The sequence below is a fragment of the Sodiomyces alkalinus genome, assembly GCF_003711515.1.
Source record: "Sodiomyces alkalinus F11 unplaced genomic scaffold SODALscaffold_6, whole genome shotgun sequence".
In the NCBI taxonomy this organism is placed as follows: Eukaryota; Fungi; Ascomycota; class Sordariomycetes; order Glomerellales; family Plectosphaerellaceae; genus Sodiomyces; species Sodiomyces alkalinus.
In genome coordinates, this window is record NW_021167084.1 from 2443515 (window position 1) to 2457212 (window position 13698).

The following is a 13698-nucleotide window of genomic DNA, read 5'->3' on the forward strand; positions in this document are numbered from 1 at the left end:
CAAAATTAAGGGGGTTCTTTCTTTCTCTTCATTTGACGCTTTATCTATTGTACTATAGTTCGCACGGCCCCATTCGGTAGACTGTACCACCACGAAAACCTCGCAATACCTCGCAAAACGCCGTAGCCAAGAATATCCCATTACTGCTGGTAGGATACAGCCATGCAACAAAACCTGAATGCCCTCCGTCCTGACCTTTGCCCGTCATCAAATCATGGTGCCCCGCTCGAAACTGTCCCGAATCTCCGTGGTATATTTGTTGTAAAACCGTGCGAGCTTCTGGTTGAACTGCTTGTTCTTGTCGTTGATGTACGTGACATCTCCGTCGTCCCCGTCCTTGGCCATCCGCTCGCGCCTCTTCTTGAGACGTGCCTCCTCCGCCTTGCGCAAGTCGGCCACGAGGCGGTCCACATCCGCCCTGTCCGGCTTGTTCTGGGCAAACGTGGTCGAATCCGCAGTCGAGTAGAACGACCCGTCCTTGTCGATGGCGATGAGCTCGCCGTCCTCCGTCTCCACGATGTCCAGCCCGCCCGACGCCGCCGCGCGCTCGATGGCCGCCATCTTGTCCTTCGCGTAGCGTTCCATGTTCGGGGTGACGTGCTTGAGCTGGGCCTTGTACATCTTGTTGGCCTCGGCGTGGTAGTCGGCGAACGCCGTGTTGTCGCGGTGCGCCGCCTTCTTCTCGAGCCGCCTGTCCCACTTCTCGCTCTCCTCGACCGTCCAGTCCCACGCCCGCTTGCGCTCAAAGTCGCCCCCGGCATCTTCAATGTCCGCCTTGAGCAGCTTGTGCGAGGCGATGGCCCGCCGGCGGTTGAGGGCCGTCAGCTGACTGGGGTCGGTCGCGACGCGCTGCGCCTCCCGCGTCGCTTCTTTGAAGTTTTGTTCCGTCGAGCTCTTTGCCCGGGCTTGGAGGGCCTTGAAGCGGGCTAGGCGGTCTTGTGCTTTTGTTGCCGGGTCGTCGTTGGTGGATGTGGACGATTCGCCTCCAGTGGCTGCTGCATCAACTGGTGGCGCATCTGCGTCGGTATTTGAGGCTCCTGTGTCGACCTCTTTCTTCGTTTCGTTGTCCTTGTCGTTGAGATCCGAGCTATCGCCACCGGTCACGGCGTCCTGGGCCTTCTGTTGGTCTATTGTCGAGGCTGCATCCAGTGCTTTCTCCGCCTTGGCGGCGGCCCGAGTCTTCCGCTTCTTTGCTGGGGGCATTGTGTGCTTCTGAAATTTCGACTGCAACTATTCGTATGGTAAAGTGATTTTGATGTTCATAGAAATGCGGTTGATAAGCGCTGCGAGATCGTTGTTGACATGAACGGCGTCGTGGTTTGAGAGGTTAGTTTCTTGGAAGAGGTACCAAGATGGCAGACGTGAGACTTTCGTCAGCGTCTTCTAACCGGCTGACTAAAAGTGGCTTGGCACCTCTTTCCTAGTCATCCTCCACGTGATTTCCCTCCACAAGAACCTACTACTATCACGTCCCCCTGTCGTCGCTCTCACTTCGCAAACCCGGTCAACGGAATTGAATGGAACATTTGATTAGACTGTGAAATGTTTTCGCGATACCGCTTTTCTTTGTGATGAACTGAGCCATGGGACTTAGAACCTTGCATTACTTCCACAATGCGACCCCCAGGCCTTCCTAGGGCGGGCCACGTCCAGGTCGCGAGCTTCCACTCTTCACAGCACCTTCTCATGCCCCGTCGCGGAACTTCACGTTCGGGACGCATCGCCCTCAGCCCTTGGAAACCGCGACAACCGGCCCCCACACCTCCGTCGTGGAAACCATTTGCGGCGTCGAACTTGCTGCTTGACCTCGACGCGTACGAAAGCAAGCATGTGCGACCCTACGATGAATCGGACGAGGCCCGTCACAAGGACAATTGGGCTACGAACCCCACGCGTGACGCCCTCAAGCGAGCCGCCTATGAGTTCAAGCCGGTCTTCAAGTTGGCGCAGTCCAAGTTCGCCAGCGTCACGGGCGATCAGAGCTCCCGGAAGTGGCGCGTCAACGACCTAGACATCATGACGGCCGCCGTTCTGGGGCTCCCGACCCAACCCGAACCCGCGAGGCACGCTACCGAAAACGCAGACCCGCAGGGCCCCGACGCGGATCCACAGGCGCGGCGCGCTCTCCGGGTGGTCCTCCGGCAGAACGCCATCCCTACCACCGCGTCTAGGGACGAAGAGCGTCTCCTAGACTGGCTGCTGCACCGGCAATCGCAAATCGCACCCAAGACGTACCCGGACGCGGCGTCCCTGCAGGAACGGCTGGGTCCGCAAGGCGAGGGGGTCCACTGGCCGGACTTCTTCCGATGGAGGCGACTCGTCGTCTCGGCCATGGAAACGGAGGCCGGGCTCGTCGCGCTGAGCGCGTCCACGGAGCAACTTGCCGAGGCCATCATGGCCCTCACGACGGGCGCCGAAGATGGTCTCCAGCTCCTGGAGTTCATGCACAACCTCCGCATACGGCTCGCGGGCGCTGGCGTGGAGCTGGGCTCGCATCTGTGCGGACTGGGTCTCGTCTTGTCCGCCCATGCCCGTGAGCTGGAGGCCATGCGGAAGTATCTCCATATCGGCCTGGCGGCGGGTTACTGGGGCGTCCAAGCCCACGTCGAGTTGGACCCTTGGTCTGACGAGTTCTTGAGCCGCCTACCTACGGCTCTCGTCGTAGACAAAGCCGGCCTGGTGAGCGTCCATCGCAGCCTAGAGAGCCTGAAATCTCTCATTGTTGAGGAATTTCATCGGACGACTGATTAGAGCTTGGGGGGGCGTCTGATATCGATGAGTACACTGCGGGAAGAAGACGGATGACTATATACCCAACGGCTTTGGGCCGGCATTTTTACACGAATTGAGCGTGTTTTGACGGATACCCATGATCACCCGTCTCATCTGCTTGGTCCCATCATCATCTACTCGTCGTGCAATTCTTACGGTCGCACTATCTCGTGAAGCTGCTGCTCCTGACCATTCGAGGAGTAACCTAGCAAATCAAGAAAAGACTCTCGTCGATGCGCTGGTGATCCTAGTTCAGCTTCTTCATATTCTGGTACCAATAGCGACCTGCCAGTCCTCAACAACAGAAACCGAACATTGGGTTGACAGACACAGCTGCGACTCGCGCGCGAGCGGCATTGTGGACTCAGAAGGTGTTCCACTAAGGACGAGCGCCTCGACGTGGCTTGTTTTAATCTTTCCTGTCAGGGAAATGGGTACCACTTCTTCTTTCCGTCGGTATGCCGTACATCTGTGAGGGTCTTCAAGGTTAACGTCAAGTATGGGACTGCAGTGCTGGTAGGAAGTGAGGCAATCGACAGAGGCTACCACGTGGGAATGAGACAATGACATCCCTCGTGGACGACGGGAAGCCATGCAGAGCTGGAATGTAGACTACCTTTGGTGAAAGCAGCTTACAGGGTACACGCCTCAACCTACTCAAGTTCCCCTTACAGATACACGATGCCTTGGCATGGGAAATAGCGTCAGGTTAAGATAGACTTGGGGAATTCTTCAACAGTCAATAGCTCTAAGTCTCGGAGGGTGTTGAAAGTGACGATGGCTCACGTAGCATGGATAAAACGATCCGCGGCGGTTGTAGGTTCAGCGTGCAAGACGATAGGAGTCGCTAATCACTTCCTAGACATGCCAAGTTTGAGAATAGCTTTCTGCGGGGGGTCATATTCTGCAGTCGACTCGATCTGGTATCCGCCCGTAGGGTCCGCTGTGAATCGGCCGTGGAATTATAAGGGTAGGATTATGATATCACAGGCTGTTCCAGGTGTTTCTCCGGTGCATCCGAGAATGGACCCTGATGTCGGTCGGCAGTCAGGAGTATGTTGTATGTATGTATGTATGTGACAATGTGTTGTGTATGTATGTGCTCTATGTATGTGGCTCTCTCGAAATGAGCACCGGGCCCAAATCAAGGAAGGGGGGCGTTGATGTGTTTGACAAGTCGCAGGACCCAGTTATGCCGGGTGCTCTCGGCCCTCTCCTCTTCCCACCTACAGGCTACGAAATAGGCAGGCTTGCTGTCTTGCATTGGCTCGCCGGCCACCTGCCCTCCTGGCTTTGTCGGGAATTGTCGACGAAGTGGTTGAATCTGTGTGTATCGCTGTGTATGGCTTGAAAGAGGGTGGGGAATATGTCGGAGCGTTATCTTCGCCGTGTCCTCCATTCAGGCGATGCCGGATGTATCGAGGGTTGACTTGACGGTTGACTCACTCCCGTCTGCCCCAACTTGACTTGACGCCCGATGTTATCCGAAAAGAAGGTGGGATGTTGCCTATTTTAACACCGCTAAAGTAGTCTAGCCGTACGGAAAGGTGATAAGCTTTGCTTAGATCCGGTGAACTTGAGCCTGGAATGTACACTTTAAAAAGATGCCAGGGGTCCATTAATTCTGCGCCCGCCGTCTATCGCGAATGCGCTCGCTCCTCAGATATCGCCAAGCCGTACTCCGTACCTTATGTAGGTCGTCGTCTCTCGTGCGGGCGCATCGACGGCTTAACGGGAGTCACGAGGGATGTAATTCGCCATGGCTGTGTCCCCCATTCAAAAGGAGACAGCAGACAACCCAGTAAGATGGGTAGTGGCGTACTTGTTGATTATCGTGTCATTGACTCGGCTTCCGAGACGGGGACCCGATCAAGTCGCAATCCGCCGCCACTGCATGAAGCTGGCTTTACGTGGTATCCGCACAGAAATAGATTGGGATAACCCTCGACGGACCCCCACGATGGCAACTTCTTCTGCATCAGAGCAGAATCCGTATGGCATTGGGTGACGGTGTGCATGGATGACTTGTAGGAAATCATCGTATCGTGGGGAAGTCAGGGGGGGAAGCCACAAGTGTCGTCGCATAGCCCGTCGGCTTAATATGTACGATGTATGAACTGTAACCACACAGGTAGGTGGTGAGAGATGATATTCAGCGTTATTTCCCAGGGAGCCCCCCCAGGCCCCACAGCCCCCCCACGCTCTCACGGCCGACCGAGGACCCCCTGGACACGCAAGATGCGAGGAAGTTCATAGATGAGTTTATTATTGCCGAAGAAAGGCGATTACCAGAAAAGAGAACTCACGTGAAGATCGTTTTTGGCATTCATTCCGCAAAAGGAAAACTACCTTACCAAATACCGTAACCCGTAGCCTGTAGGCCCAAACGGAACAGGTAATCCGGTCTCATAGCCCAAGAATCAGTATGTGGCGTTCTGTAAAGCTCCGTCACAGGATACCTATAGTGGGTGAGCAATAATTTCGGTATATTTTAAAGATCCGGTGATTCGTTACTTTTGCAATATACTATGGGTTTTGCCCTAATAGAAAAGTGTTCCCCAAAAGGTTCGAAGCATTCTACTTTAGGTTATCCCGAAACTTTTGCTCACTCACTGGTAATCTGCTACAGGTGTATGTCCCTGCAAACCTGGGCCCAAGCCCGCCGTGATACCCTAAAGAGCCCTAAACCTAAACTTGCCCTCCTGAAAGCATCCGCCCCCCTGACATGTGAGCATCCGCAACCAGTCGACCAACTGATGCGGATTTGCATTTGCTGTCTATATCCCCTTGGGCCCGTAGATTTTTCCGGATTTTATGACAAACCGTTTTTTGAGTGCCTTGCCGTGTTCGTTTGCGCGGAGCACAGGCTCGGCCCTCAGCATCCGGTCCTCGAGGGTCTGTCCAGGCTGCATAAGGATGCGATTGCTGCCCGGCGGTGGGGGGAGGGCGCCAACCATAGCTGCCATCACCAGGGTGATAAGGAACGCGAGGGATTGACTAGGACGCATGTTGATTGTGGTTTCGTCGGTGCGGTAAAGTGATGGTGGCGATAGTGATATCTGCAGTGATTAGGGGGGTTATTCTGGTAGTGCTAGCGATAGCGGTGCTATATTGTGAGAGCGGATGGGATGCAAGTGTTGAAATCAAGGAGTTACGTATATATCCCAATCTTTTTCGTCTTCATATATAAGCATTAAAGCAGCACTTCGGACACGATCGACTTGTTAATACGAAGAAGTTGGGCGTTCGGGATTGTCCTCAATATCCAACTCGCTCGTTCTCATCTTCAGCCACATCATCAAAGACGACACGGGCGCACAATTGGAGGGCCGAAACCGGCTCCAGTGGGTGTCGCTATAATTTTAGCGCTCGTCATTCTCTTTGCATCTTGCGAACTACACGTGTACATGTAGTCGAGTCGACCAGGCCGAGAACGAAAGAAAGAAACATAATACCTCAAGGTATGTACAGAAACAAGAAAGACTAAAAATCTAGCCGTCCGTATAGCACTCCGACCGCCAATCACGCAATTCAGCTGAGACATCTTCCCGTCCTGGCTGAGGTTAGGCTAACCCACCCCTACCTTATTGAGGAGTGTTCGCTGTTCGCTGCGGAGCGAAGCAAGTTGGGTAAGTACGGATAGCCCTCAAGGTTTGTTTCCTCTTTACTTCGGAGCCCATCGGAGTGGACAATGGGCAAGAGGGTCGATGCTGCTGGTTAGTCTTCCTGTCGTACACCGCAAAACTCTTCGTTGCATGCACACGGCGAGCACCTTGATGACAGCATGGGTGTTTGTTGGATCAAGTACTGCATAGCATGCATGGCATGCCATCAGGGTAGTAAAAGGGGGGGAAGGCCAGATGTCGGGGGAAAGGTAATAGAAGTGCAAATTACCTACGTGGCTGGCAATGTACGACATCAGGTCGGATGCTGTTGTGTGATGTCTTCTGCCCGGTGTTTAGCGGTCGGATCAAGTTCGGTCGGTTAATCGGGAGTTAATTATCTGAATGTTTGGTCACGTAACCAATCGACTAATCGATGCGAAGAGCAAATGAAGTTGTTGATCTGTCTCTCCCCTCTCCTGGTGCCTGGCAAGACGCTAGATCTGCGCTAATCTTGGGGTAAAAAAAGGGGCTCTTATTAAGGTACCTAACAAGGTATGAACCAGGGCCATGAGTGAATATTCGTAATCCCTGACGTTATTAATTAATGGCCTCACCCAGATCCCGCTCCTACTTTGACCTTTTTTTCTGACGGATCCCTTGCACGAAGACCTTCCTGCGTTTCATAAGCTGCGCCGTCTTGGTCCATTATGCCTTATGCCTGGGTGCCTGCATGAAAGCTTTCTTCCAGAACAGCCGAACGGCCAGTGAACATTCCTACCTTACGAAGTAAGGTACTTCGTAACCCGTGCAGACAGCAGAGGTACGCATACACTGATTGGTACCTTATGTACCTGACCTAAGGTACCTATGTTACATTAGGTAAGGTAAGGTACTTGTTTTGGGGGGGATGGGGGAAGATTGCATCATCTCTGGCCCATCGCACCTACTCCGTAGAAGTCGGAGACACCTCCCTGCCTTTGCTAAGGTCTAGGTCCAATGAAAGACGCATAGATGCCTGGAGCCTTTACGTTGTAATTACTTCGTACATGACAGCGCAGCTTCAGTGTACCTACACGTACACATACACAGTACGGGTCGGCGAAATAATGCAATACCCAATACCTAACAGAAACATAAGCACACATAGGTCAATGAGCAGAGGCAAGTCAGTCCATTTTAAAGCACCACTCGTCCCCCGACATATTTCAGATAGCAGCTTCACATTCAGGGCCAGCGCTACGATCCAGTTTTTCCTCCAAAATTTCCGACTCGCTCCCCTCTCGCTCCCACTCTCATACCTTAGTGAAGCCACTGTACCGACGGACGGGGACCACGGCCACCTTCCTATTCCCATTACGTGCACATACTACTTCCATGCAGGCGGAAAGGTCATAACGCAGTCGACGCGCGCACACACATCATATATCATCCTTGGCATCTTGTTGCTGGTGGGTGTTACCTCCCGCCACCTGCACCCTCCCAAGGCTTCCCAAGCACCCCGCCTTTTGCAAGGACAGGGATTTTCCAGACTGGTCACAGATCTTGAAGCAGTAGCGGAGTACAACGTACGTTGTACGGCTATGTGTCTGATAGGCCATATCCTTGAAGCTTCGAAGCACAGTGCCAGCCCGTCGACATCAGCGAAACACAGCCTTTCGACACATTGACAAAGCTGGATGTACATATTTGTATATCTAGCAACCCTTTCCCAGGTCTGCCGCATCTTGCGACGAGGAAGCCTGAGAAACGTGACTCTCGGCTGCCTTTTCGACCGTTCACTTCGTCCTCGTTTCTTGTCAGATCGCTTCCGAATATCCTTTCATTCCGTGGCCCAAGTCGACTCGACGGACGGGCTTTGGACAACCAAAAAGAAAAGAGAAGGAAAAGACAAAGAAAAGAGAAAGAGGAAAAAAACTCTCTCCCTCGCTCTCCCCTTGTTCATTGAGGGCTTTCATCGATCTGCTTTACCGGTCCTCCCCTGTATCTGCCGGATCCGGTTCGCCCAACACCCCCACGTTGCTCCCTTCGTACCGAAAGCGAACTTACAACGATACCGGGCAACGTCTCGGTCTGTCCACGAATACGCATCTCGGCAGTTGGCACCCAAGATCAAGTTACGGATACTTGATCCCACCCCTCGTCGTCCTATCGTGATCCCCAGGGTTTGGAGATCATACGAGCGAGCGTATCCACACGGGAACGGTGACGCATCCAGGCACGACTAACCAGTCATTCGCCAAGGTGACCCCAGGGACAGCTGTTGATTGGGCCCTCACTGCGGAGTAGAGCCCACTAGCACGACCCCCTGGACCCCAGTCAGCCCAGTGAAGGGAAGGGTCCGCTTTCGGCGCCGACCGGTCAAACCCCGACCGACCCTGATAGCAAAGCTATTAACGTACCTTGCCCGCTTCGCTTTTCGTTAAGTTGCGGTTGAGGCTCGCCCTTATCGTAACTCCGTCCATCAGATCAGCACGGCACCCTAAAATTCTCTGGACCACGCAGCCCCGCCACGCCGTGCTGCTCATCGCCTAACACATCCGTGTACATATTCGCACTATTATCACTTACACGATCCACCCTGACTGAGGTGGTCGATCGACCAGCTTCACCAATCGATCGTCGGCGTGACACCACTCTGTTGTTGTGTTGGGCTCTCTATCTCTTCCCCATCCCCTTTCGCTCAATCCTCTTACACGACGTCGATCACTAGTTTTACGGGCTTTCCCCTTGCTTGCTTCTCATTCCACTCTCCCATTCGTATTTCTATTATCCCCATTGCCCTCACGCTTTGGCCTCCAGCCCGCAGAGCACCACCATTCTGTCACTTCATCAGTTCGGCCAATTATTCCTTTCAACCCCACCAGAGGAGTCGCCAACACCTGCGCCACGGCCACGACAACCGTCAGCAACCCACTGCACCAACCACGAGGATCAGAGCTCTAGGCTCTTTGGTTCATCGAAAAGGAAAATTTTCACTGCGTCACACCATCCACATCCCATACCGCAATTGGCCAGTCAGCGACCAGGCTGCCTCCCTGGGCTCTTGGGGGGAAACCACACACCATATCCTGCAGCCAACCAACCCATTCCTTCAACGACACGCCGAAGAAAGGAAACCCCCCCCCCCCCCCCCAAGACGCACAAACGCTCGCATCTGCAAGCGATAGTTACCTTGGACGACTACAGCTCGGTTATTCCGGAAAGAATTTCCGTCCTCTTCATATTCGCTGTTCTACCCTCACCCATTTTTCACACACTTCTTTCTCCTTCGTACGAATTCGCTTGACAGGAAGAATCCTGCTTTGCTCGCCCTCTATATCTCCTCGACTTTTATCTCACTTTGCTGTGCAGTATTCCGCACCATCGGCTAGCAGACTAGTTACCTTTCCGGTCCCTGGACGACCATCCAACGTACCTCAATAAACCCCGTCTTTTCCTGGGTTTCCCATCGACTTTAGGACATTCAACCGGCCGGAGAGAGGGCCTCCCCTCCCCCTCAAAATTGGGCTTGCCTACTCTTCTGCCGTCATTTATCATCCAACTGTCGCAGAGTCCGACAGTCGCCGCCACCAATGCATCACCACCGCAGGAAGTCTGGCCATGGCCTGGCCAACACGTCCATGACGGATGTGCGGAAGGCCGTCACAGCAACAGATCCCACTCGACTCAAGCGCCCTACTACTAGCTTGTCCAGGAGGACCACCCCGGTAGCTGTTCAGAAGCTGGGGAGGAACCCCAAGGATAGGGAACGGGACTGGCAGGAGTCGTGGTATGACGAGCGGGAGAGCTTCCCTCAATACTGGTATGTTTGAAACGTCCTCTCCCTTTTTTTCAGCTGGTGCTCCTCGAAATCCCCCGTCCCCTCGTCTACGAAGCTATGCCAAAAGCCCTCGTCCGTTTCCCCAGCCAGCACGGCGCCTTGAAGGGGGCCACTGGGCAATGCGACCCTGCTCGACTTTCTTGGCCTCAAGCTAGCACCCAGCCCCCCACCCCGCAACCACCATGCCGCTACCCGATCTTACTTGCTTTTGTGCCCCCGGCTGCTGGCTCGATGCAGCAGCATTGCCCTTTTTGGACAGTTGCATTGTCACCTGAGAGGCGCCGAGTATCTCAAGTGTGCCTGGCGACGGCGTAACACCCCCCCTTTCCCCCCTTTCCCCCCTTCTCCTAATGGCACCGGCCTTGCCCCACCCTTGATACGGAGTCCCCCCCCCAATCGTTCCTGCATCACCTGAGAGTGGCATACTGACAAGATGGTCTCACAGTATGACCTGCGAGAAACAATTCCTGCCACATGATGAGAAGCACCTCTACTGCTCCGAAGCGTAAGTCCGTCTAAGTGTCCCTCCCGGGGACTTCCTTGTCGACACGCTCGCCTCCCGCCCCTCCCTTTTGCAGTCCCTAATCACGATTTCACCACCCTTCTAATCGGGAGCCTGGTTGCTAATTTGTTTCTCAGATGCCGCAAGTGCGACCAGACATCATCCCCGATTGGCGAAACGAGACACGAACTGTACGGTCATAATAGTACGACCCACGCTCTGTATGCGGAGGAAATCCCCGAGCATCGAGACATCATCCCTCGTGCATCCCCATCACGACCAGATTCGAACTACTTCCATCCACCCCTCGCGCGGGACAACGGGACCAGTCATTACCACACGTCTGCCATCTCGGCGCTGAGGTCACTGAACGTAGGGGCATCGAGCCCTCCTTCTTCTTCCTTATCGGCCCAATCAAGCCTATGGCCTTTCGCCAGAAGCGGCGGGACCAGCCCAAGCACGTCGTACGGCCGCGTAGGGGGCAGCACGACCTCCTGTTCGGCCTATGAGGCGGGCTGGACCGCGACGGGCCATGGTCTGCCATACAGTTCTGGCGCCGGTGGCATGGACCGCCCGTTGCCCACCAGACGACCCACGGGCTATGCAAGACCCAAGAGCATCGAGCTGGTCACCCCTATGGTGGGACGCTAAGCCGCTAAGCCGCTAAGCCGCCAGGCTGGTGAACGGGTGAGATGGTGAACAGGAAGGTCGACGTGACCGGGTGTCACATGGGATCCGTGTGGCCACGGCTGGCGATCATGGCGATCACAGGAAGCATGGCCAAGATGCTTTTTTTTTACGCAAGACTCTCTTTTCCCCCGAACTACGAGCCCTTGATTGGGGCAAGTCGTGGTGGGGGACAAGCAGTTTGATTTTTTGGGGGGGAAGGGGGGCGGGCGATGCAAGGCCTGATTTCCCCCTATTCCCCCCCTTTTTTCCCCCTCTTCCCGGGAACTTTCGTCGCATGCCGTGGTAGCACCACCCCACGCTCGCCAGGCTCAGCTCCAGGCCTTTTTTTTTTCTTTTCTTTTTTTTTTACCCAGATTGCGAATCGGGACCTGTCGGTGATCAAGCCCCCGCCCCGACGCGGGGTTAGCGCCAGATAGCTCCTTGCCCACCCCCCGAGCTAAACCGTCCGTGGGGATCAAAAACGCGGGGCGCAACACCAATTTATGCAACCTGCATCTAGGATACCCCCCTCCAGTGATCCCGTTCCCTAGGATATCGAAGACGGTACCAGCCGACCACCCAATGCAGCATCAGGCTCTCGCTCGCATGCCGCCCTCTTTTCGATTTACCCGATCCTCCCTTGTTCTCCCAGCTAAGCGAGCGATCAAGTCGGAGGTGACACGGAACGCCCTTTATGCTGGCTCTCAACGCGCGACTACCAGGGATTCATTCATGCGGGCAAATCGCCCCGTCAAAGGGGAGAAGACAACCGGGTTGCCTCGGCTGCAACGAACTCTTCCCATTGGCTTCTCCGCCTTATCGATGAATCCCCGACTAGCTCGCAGCTACTGAGAGGGGGGGTGATGTGACTGGGAGCATATATTATCTATCACGGCTTTCCATGTCCGACTGGAACAGACTGGAAGTTCTGCTGGGCGCTGGCGAATCATGCCATGGATTGTTTTGCAGGAAACAATCTCTCGGGTTTACAGAGTAAACCAGCTTGCCGGATGAGTGGCGCCTTGGATTGGGACTCGTATCCGCGGTCTTTTTGAACCGTACGAAAAGTTTGGTGGCCCAGTCCAGATTTACATGGGTTTGGTGAGATTTTGGGTGTCTTCTTTTCTCCTCTTTTTTATTTTTTTATTTTTCATTTTTCCTTCTTTTTTTCTCATTTTTCATTTTACCTTTTTACCTTTCCTCCCCGCCCCCTCTCGTGCGGAGTTTGGAGAGTGATACGGCATCTTACAGCATTCAGCATATAATGAGGGAGGGATTATCAAGGGGGGCTGGGAACAACAGAACCAATGGCATTAGCGTCAGCAATGGATTCGTATGAACGTCTGCTTATGGCTTGACTATGACCAACACGATATCATGCCACTGTACTTACTCATAGGGGCTGCTTGTTTATGGCACCCTGTATCTAATGAATCTGAATATATACATTTTTGTATGAGCAAATGAATATATCATATTACTACCACCAACCAAGCAGCAAAGAAGTGTGTCCAATTTCTGGACGTATAGGGGTCACCCTGTCCGGCATGACCGTGAAGGAGAACAAGTGAGAAAGAATCTGGTATTCAGGGGTATTTATGCCAGGCATCTAATCATCTATCTGAATCTATCCCAGTATCAACGCGATGCCGGTGAATGTAAAAAGCAGAAGAAGCAAGCATCGTACCAGACCCGCAACGGTAACAAACAATGCGCCCCATGTTTCCCATTGTATACAGTTGATGTTTTACATATTTCGTTAGAAATGCAGATATAAAAATCCCCCGAAAGGCCTGTCATGACCCGGACTTGGCAACCTTCCTACTCCTCAGCGACCGACAGACTCTCGTCGGCCCCACCGCGTCGATATCCTCCCCAGGAACACCCTCGACCTTTCCCTGGCCCACCTCATCCCGAGGCAGGATGATGCTATCCTCCCTCTCGACGAGGTACGACCCGTCGGCGGCGGCGCCGCCCATGACCTGGGACTCGGTCAACCAGCCGGCCTCGACGGCGAAGCGGACCACGTCGGCCGCGCAGCCGAAGACGGGCGTGCCGGGTTTCGCGTCCGGGTTGAGGTGCCGCCACAGCTGGGCCGTCTCGCGGCGCCAGGCGGCGACGTCGCGCTTCTCGCCGCGGAAGTGGCCGATCAGGTACTGGTACGTGTACGCGAGCCAGAGGACGTTGGTGTACGGGGCGGAAACGGCCCAGGAGAGGGCTGGCGGCTGCTGCTGCTGTTGTTGTTGTTGTTGTTGTTGTTGTTGTTGTTGTTGTTGTTGTTGTTGTTGTTGTTGTTGTTGTTGTTGTTGTTGTTGTTGTTGTTGTTGTTG

At 54.2% G+C, this 13698-nt stretch overlaps 6 protein-coding genes across 6 annotated transcripts in view; 3 read left to right on the forward strand and 3 right to left on the reverse strand.

Annotated features, from left to right (window-relative positions):
* On the reverse strand, nt 1–1203 carry SODALDRAFT_312937 (SYF2 splicing factor; the record flags this gene model as incomplete). Its single annotated transcript, XM_028609214.1, has 2 exons — nt 1–1068; nt 1105–1203. 2 exons carry the CDS (start codon nt 1201–1203, stop codon nt 208–210), a joined length of 960 nt encoding a protein of 319 aa, XP_028466134.1. The 3' UTR covers nt 1–207.
* A 411-nt stretch (nt 1204–1614) lies between these two features.
* Nucleotides 1615–2751, forward strand: SODALDRAFT_324705 (hypothetical protein; the record flags this gene model as incomplete). Its single annotated transcript, XM_028609917.1, has 1 exon — nt 1615–2751. The coding sequence occupies one exon, from the start codon at nt 1615–1617 to the stop codon at nt 2749–2751; it is 1137 nt and encodes a 378-aa protein (XP_028466135.1).
* A 118-nt stretch (nt 2752–2869) lies between these two features.
* Nucleotides 2870–4670, forward strand: SODALDRAFT_360693 (hypothetical protein; the record flags this gene model as incomplete). The annotated part of the gene is made up of 9 exons (XM_028614300.1): nt 2870–3171; nt 3249–3321; nt 3384–3475; nt 3545–3599; nt 3773–3825; nt 3904–4098; nt 4127–4208; nt 4384–4537; nt 4630–4670. The coding sequence occupies 9 exons, from the start codon at nt 2870–2872 to the stop codon at nt 4668–4670; spliced, it is 1047 nt and encodes a 348-aa protein (XP_028466136.1).
* An 840-nt stretch (nt 4671–5510) lies between these two features.
* Nucleotides 5511–5930, reverse strand: SODALDRAFT_334097 (hypothetical protein). The gene has a single exon (XM_028612126.1). It carries the CDS (start codon nt 5778–5780, stop codon nt 5550–5552), a length of 231 nt encoding a protein of 76 aa, XP_028466137.1. The 5' UTR covers nt 5781–5930; the 3' UTR covers nt 5511–5549.
* Nucleotides 5931–9949: 4019 nt separating this feature from the next.
* On the forward strand, nt 9950–11350 carry SODALDRAFT_324706 (hypothetical protein; the record flags this gene model as incomplete). The annotated part of the gene is made up of 3 exons (XM_028609918.1): nt 9950–10179; nt 10643–10702; nt 10837–11350. 3 exons carry the CDS (start codon nt 9950–9952, stop codon nt 11348–11350), a joined length of 804 nt encoding a protein of 267 aa, XP_028466138.1.
* Nucleotides 11351–12955: 1605 nt separating this feature from the next.
* SODALDRAFT_312941 (hypothetical protein) overlaps nt 12956–13698 on the reverse strand; it is a 2464-nt gene continuing 1721 nt past the window's right edge. The window contains exon 3 of the mRNA XM_028609215.1: nt 12956–13610. Within this exon, the coding sequence (XP_028466139.1) occupies nt 13165–13610 (446 nt within the window). The 3' untranslated portion in view covers nt 12956–13164. The remainder of the gene's footprint in view (nt 13611–13698) is intronic.

Bases quoted from the DNA above. Each gene is read 5' to 3' on its own strand.
- SODALDRAFT_334097 (XM_028612126.1), bottom strand. From the start codon at position 5,780: ATGCGTCCTAGTCAATCCCTCGCGTTCCTTATCACCCTGGTGATGGCA.